General features: G+C 36.9%; 1 protein-coding gene across 1 annotated transcript in view; it reads left to right on the top strand.

The window, feature by feature from the left end:
- Nucleotides 1-7,088, top strand: part of Cmya5 (cardiomyopathy associated 5) — an 87,956-nt gene that overhangs the window by 56,607 nt on the left and 24,261 nt on the right. The window contains exon 7 of the mRNA XM_013015816.1: nucleotides 5,958-6,107. Coding sequence (XP_012871270.1) covers nucleotides 5,958-6,107 — 150 coding nt within the window. The remainder of the gene's footprint in view (nucleotides 1-5,957; nucleotides 6,108-7,088) is intronic.

Raw genomic sequence — 7,088 nt, 5'->3', positions numbered from 1 at the left:
TCTCTCTCTCTCTCTCTCCTTCCTTCCTTCCTTCTGATAATTATTTACTTCATACCACCTGCCAAATACGGAAGTAAAAAGAAATCAAATACACATGTTGTAACAATTTTCCTTGGAGTGGTTCCCCCTCTTTAGTTTAGTTTTTTTCCCCCTTCTTCTTCTTCTTCAAAAAAAAAAAAACAATTAGAGAACTAACAGCTCAGCATCATGGTCTGTAGTCAGGAGCCTCCTACTCGGCTGTCAGAAGCATCCTACTGTCTCCAAAATATTTTTTATTGTTCTATTTTAACAAACAAGACAATGGAACTTATTTAGCTCCGTATTTCGTGTTATCAAGTTTCACTTACTGTACAATGTGCTTAAATGTCCTCTTCAAGAGATGTTGTTGTTGGTTGCTGGTGGCTCTTGTCTATAATCCTAGCTACTCAAGAGACTGAGATCTGAGGATCACAGTTCAAAGCCAGCCTGGGTAGGGAAGTCTATGGGAGTCTGATCTCCAATTCACCAGAACACCAAAAATGCTGCTATGGCTCAAATTGGTGGAGCACTAGCCTTGAGCAAAAGAGCTCACAGATAGTGCCTATGCTGTGAGTTCAAGCCCCATGGCCAATGAAAAACAGAAAAAAAAAGATATATTCTTCCAAAATTATCTTTAAGATGGCAGCTGTATTTAAAACTCATTATTACGGGAAGCGTTTTAGTTTAGTTACTATTGTGTCCTAAAAACAGTCTCATTCCTCAAAATAAACCCTCAAAATTCGAAACTAACTTTTTCTTTTCTCTTTTTTCTTTTTGAGATTCTGGAATTTGAATCCAGATGTTTGCTAAGCAAACATATTACCACTTGTACCACATCCATAGCCCCCAATAATTTTATACAATAACAAATTCAGTCATTTATCCTAATGGGTAATGTTTAGAAATAGCTCAATACAGAAGAATGTTGTCTCATAATGTCTTTAGGAGGCGTTAAACTAGGGCAGTAATTGTAGACTAAGAAATTTTGATTAATAGAGCAGATCTTTTTCTTTTTCTTTTTTTTTTTGAGGGGGTCTGGTCGTGAGCCTGAACTCTGGGCCTGGGCACTGTCCCTCAGCTCTTCAGCTCAAGGCTAGCGCTCTACCATTTGAGCCACAGAACCACTTTCGGCTTTTTTTTTCTGCTTATGTGGTGCTGAGGAATCGAAAACAGGGCCTCATGCATGCAAGGCAAGCACTCTACCACTGAGCCACCTTCCCAGCCCTAATCTTTTTCTTTTAAGAGATTCATTATATATATATACTATTGTTCATTTGAATATTTGGTGGGCAATGGGAGGATATTTTACCTATTTGTAAGAGGTCACAGAGTTAAATAGTTGTGAAATGTTAAGGATTAAGTTTGGAAAGTACACATGTAGTCCTAAAGGCTCCAACTGTCTATGGGGGGGACTCATGGGAGAGACAAATGCTACTGTGTGAGGCTGTTGCACAGAATTGCTAATTGTTCATTGTTCCTTAATCATTTTGTGACCAATGACACCTCTCAGATATAAAGCCCTCACTTGGTACCTGAAAAGTGAGTCTGATATCTCTATGCTAGAACTAAGAAGACACACACACAGAAAACATGTGAGTTTTCTCAAGAGAAACAGCAGCGTCTGCCACTTATTTTATATTTATTCAAGGCCTGGCTCTGCAGAGATGGTTATGTAGATCCAATCATTTAAACTCATGTTAGGCCTGGGAGGTATGTTTTGTTGTTAAGAAAAGAGGGGATAACATCTTGTACATCTCATTGTTGCAATGGGTCCACCTGTATCCCTATTTAAACAATTTGTTTTTTCTCTTCCTATTTCACAATAAAAAAAATTTCCTCAAATCAGCACTTTGGAATTTATAAATTAGCCCACAAGAAAAAAAAGAAAAGAAAAGGGGAGGGGAGGAGATGGGAGGGCAGGGATGGTAAGTGGAAACAAAGGAGGAGGCAACAATGCTTGATAAGAAATGTACTCATTACCTTGCTCATGTAATTGTAACCCCTCTGTATGGTATTTTTACAATAAAAAACTTAAAAAAAAGAGGGGAACGGGAAAATGAATTGCTCAGGACTAAATACTGGTTGGGGGAGGAGTGTGTGGAAGGATAGGTTGGCTTCAAAGTCTTTGTGTGTTATACATTGTCCTTTGGCAAGGACATTGTTGGGGAAAGTGAGATAAACAGGGACTAGTCTTTGATTCACATAAACTCAGCCAATTGTGGGTCAGGAGCACCTGCATCTAGATCCTTGGCCACATTAACAAGTAAACACAAATAGTACTTGAAACACCCATGCACACATACATATGCGCACACACAAGAGCACAGAAATGGTGGGAAAATGGTGAACTAATGCAGCAGTGGTACTCACTAGATACTACATTGAAAATGATCTATACAACTTGTCAGGGAGGGAGGTTGGAAGAGACAAAACTGGGAGAAATTGAAGGAAGAGGTGACACTGTTCAAAAAGAAATTTACTTATTAACTGACTTATGTAACTATGAACCCTTCTGTACATCACCTATACAGTAGAAAAAATCTACATGAAATACAGGCAGTCTTCCCCCCCTCCCCAGGCTCTAGTGATAGCCCTGCTTCCTTGACTCTAGCTCCTAAGCATTAAAACAATTAATAAAAATATACAGAGTTACCTTATTACCTTTGTGTGTGTGTGTGAGAGAGAGAGAGAGCGAGAGAGAGAGCTAGAAAGAGAGAGAGAGAGAGTAGGGAGGGAGGGAGAGGGAGAGGGAGAGGGAAAGGGAGAATATATGTGTATTTGTATGTGTATGTATGTGTGTTGATCCTGAGCTTGCACTCAGGGCCTGGGCACTGTTCCTGAACTTCTTTGTTTAAGGCTAATGCTCTACCATGGAGCCACATCTCCATTTCTAGCATTTTTTGGTGGTTAATTGGTGATAAGAGTCTCACAGACTTTCTTGCTGGGCATAAGCCACTGGCACCCAGCTCTTATTACCCATTTAACTTCAGTAGCATTAAGTAGATTCATATCACCATACAGGTATTAACCACATCCATTTCTAGAACCTTTCATCTTACAAAACCAGAATTCTATACTTATTCAACACTATCTACTAGCTTCTGTCTATGGAGTAATCTTGCTCCCTTTTCACTTAAAAATATTTGTAGAGTAAAAGTTTTGAAAAAATGATGTTTTAACTTTAAGTTTTTGATGAAAGGAGCACAAAATTACTTCTAGACTCCATGCTTTGCTTCATTCTTCCTTAAAATTTGGGGGTTGGACAACTCTCATTTTTAAGTTTGTTATTTAAAAGAGAGAGAAAAATGTAAAGAGATGTTACTATAAAAATGACAGCATTGGGGCTGGGAAGGTAGCTCAGTGGTAGGGTGTTTGCCTTGCATGTACGAGGTCCTGGGTTTAATTCCTCAGCACCACATAAGCAGAAAAAGCTGGAAGTGGCGCTGTGGCTCAAGTGGTAGAGCGTTAGCCTTAAGCTGAAGAGCTGAAGGACAGTGCCCAGGCCGAGTTCAGGCCTTGCTACCGACCAACCAAAAAAAAAAAAAAAGCCAACATAGCTTAATATGCTTAAAATGCCAACATTGCTTTGAAGGCCATTGACAGTAATTGAAACGTTTTGGTTGGCTCTTCAATAAACCTGGGTAACATGAAAATTTCCCTGATCATGTCTATTGGGATGGATACCTTGAGAATGTGACACTGATTCCTTGCTCCTGCCAAGGCCATCTTGCCTTGTGAATGTTCCTACTCATTATATGTCAGACACATTTAGTAAGCACTTGAATTATCGTATCTTAAACAGTAATCTGAACAATATAGAAATACATATATAATAACCATATATTATCTCACCATTACCCTAGGAATGGTATTATTACTGTTTTCTTATTTTGAAGACTAGGAAACAGGCTAAAATAATTCAGCTAGTTAATTGGGGATCTGGAATTTCACTTTGGGACAGCTTCTCTGTTATGGAGTCCATGAATGGAGACAATTGTATACTACTTATTTTTCAAAATTCTGCATTCTTCAACTCTTTATCTCTATTGACTCTTTTTACTTTGTCTCATTGTATTCTATTGGTTAGATCTGTTTTTCCTTGTTTTTATTTTCTTATTGAACTAACCTTTGTTTTTCTTTATTTTTCTTTTCTAACAAAATTATCTTAGAAAATATGGCCAATACTAATTCAGTAAGCTTGTCTCTAAGGAAATTGTTGACTGGGCAAAAAAGCACATAAAATTTAAAGACATGGGATCTTTTTAACTATGGGAATAACCTTTTCTTCTAACTTGTAAAATGTGTTCAATGATTTTATGTCATAAATTTTGACAGAAAATTACATAGCTTGATTTGATTTATGATGTTGTATATACCATTATGTTCAACATGCATAATTATAAACTTTAAAACTCTCTCATGAAATGCTTAAGAATATTATTTGCCTTTAAACTTCAGAACAATTGACAACAGAGTTACACTAGATGTCTATAACATGTAATTTAATTATTGGGAAACTTTGCCTCCTATGTAGCTTTTTAATTTTAATTTTTAAGTAAGTCTGCCAATATGGGTACCATTGTTTCCCTTATTTAAAATAATTAGTATATGTCTAGGATAATCTTAACAGATGAGCAGAAAAGCTCAAAAGCTATGTACATATGACCATATACACTGATGATAAGTGAAATGAACCCCAAAATATGGATATAAGAGGTTTTCCTTTGTTGTTGTTGTTTTTAATGTACTATGTGGTTTTTCTTTGTTTCTTTTCTATGTTCTTGCACTTATGGTATATCTCTGTTGTCAGTGTATTTGATTTTGGTACCTTGTACCTTGTATATGCATTTATATAATTTTGGGAGGAGAAGGGGAATAACAAAATGCTGAAACAAGGACACGGGATTACCCATTGCAACAATGATACTCACACGACACTAGGTTGGAAATGAACCTTACAACCTTTGGGTGGGGGGTGTGGAGAGGAGGTAGGGAAGGGAAGGGAGAGCAGGAGAAAAACAAAGGAGGGGGTAACAATGCCCAACAATAAATGTACTCATTAACTTACAGATACAACCCTGACCTCTCTGTACAGCACCTTTACAAGAAAAAAAATTTTTTTAAAAAGAAGTCTGCCCAGCATAGGTAGTTCTCACTTGTAATCCTGGATACTCAGGAGTCTGAAATCAAAGGATCGTGGTTTAAAGTCAGTCTGGGCAGACAAATTCAAGAGACTCTTAACCTCTAATTAACCAACAAAAAGCCAGAAATGGAGATGTGGCTCAAGTGTTAGTGCACCAGCCTTGAGCAGAAAAGTCAAATGAGAGTATGAGGCTCTGAGTTCAAGCTCCAGTACTAGCACAAAAATAAAAACCTGTAGGTGTACAAGTGTGAAAGAGAAAATGGGACAGTAGTTTCAAAAAGTATACTTAGTTATTTATTTTATGTCATTCTTTTTTAGCCTTGAAGATGTTGTAAAGGATTTTATTCGCCTCTTGTTAATATAGACTTTATATTAATATAGAATAATACAGTGTTAGCTAGAAAAGCATATTAAAATTATACTTTTTGTTTTGAAAAAACCAAGTTACTAGACACATCCTTTAGCCTATATAAGTTTATATCTATATCTATATCTGTCTGTCTGTATATGTGTATGTATATGACTACAGAAGAATATTATATAGTGTTTCTGGTTTGGAATATATTTTTGCACATATGAAAATGTCTAGAAGACATTCTGTCACATTTAACTATAACCATGATTGTTTCCAAGGAATATAACTGGGGTTGGGTATGGGAAACAAAGAGCTCTCCTACTTTCATTCTAAGTATATCTGTATTGTTTGAATTGTTTTTCACCAAATATAAGTAGCTTTTGCAAAACAATACTTCAATGAAAATAATATTAGCTATAGTAATTTGTGCATGTATTTCAGTTCCCCAGCCTCCCAGACTAGAACCTCAGGAATTGAATTCTGCCACCAGCACCACAATTGCAGTTTATTGGAGCATGAACAAGGAAGATGTTGTTGACTCATTCCAGGTTTACTGCATGGAGGAGCTACAAGATGACCAAGAATTCAATGGTAGGATTGCTAGCACAAATACTAATACAGGTGTACCTCTGCATCTTCAGGTGACGTATTTAAATAGATATGTATGTACACATACCAAAATACCCACAAAGCATCGGTAGCCACTTACAAACAACAATAGCAAAAGACTGTCAACAGACATAATGATAAGGATCAAAGGAAAGAAAAACATACACCTGTCTTAAAAGCCAACCTAACTATCATAATTGAGATTCAGACTTGACTTTGAGTTCTCAGAATAACAGCAGCAACTAAGTGATTCTCATTTCCATAAGGAGGAAACATAGCAGAGTTTTAATCAATAGGAAGCATGAAAGACAATGTTACATGTCCCACTTTGTAGAGGAGAAAGAAACTATGTATGGAACAATGTCAACACAATGACTTTAATACACATACAGCACTGGATGCCCTGGTTGGCCTGTTCTCAGGTCTGCTAGCTTAATAAAGGCTACAGACCAACCAGATAGGTTTATTTGGTGTTCATAATCCTCAACACATGGTCCTAGGAATGGTGAAGTTATTCAGTGTCTCAAATTAATGTGTGAATAGAAGAGAGCATATTCTCAGCAGCACTTCTGACCGGAACCAGGAGTCAGGCAGCTTGAGATTGTACTTCCTGATGAATCAGAGCTGGGGCGGCTGACATTCTGTGCGGCTTGTTGAAGACAGACCCACACACTTTGGAAACCAGATGCGCAGGACTAACATCCTATTACAAAACTCAGGAGCTCTATTTGTAATCAAGAAGGAATTATAACATATTCCACTGTTTAAAAGACTTAAGTCTTTTGAAATTGTGATAGTTTAGGAAAAAAAGGTGTTTTTTTTAAAAGCTTATTGTAAAGGTAATGTACAGAGGGGTTAGAGTTACATAAGTCAGGTAATGAGTACATTTCTTTTTGAACAGTATAGGAAAAAAAGTTTTAAAAAAGCTACTGTATGTGTAAAGTTCGTCTATGTCTTTTTGAG

This window comes from Dipodomys ordii, unplaced genomic scaffold (genome assembly GCF_000151885.1).
Source record: "Dipodomys ordii isolate 6190 unplaced genomic scaffold, Dord_2.0 Scaffold28, whole genome shotgun sequence".
NCBI classification, from domain to species: Eukaryota; Metazoa; Chordata; class Mammalia; order Rodentia; family Heteromyidae; genus Dipodomys; species Dipodomys ordii.
This window is presented reverse-complemented; position numbering and strand designations above follow the sequence as displayed.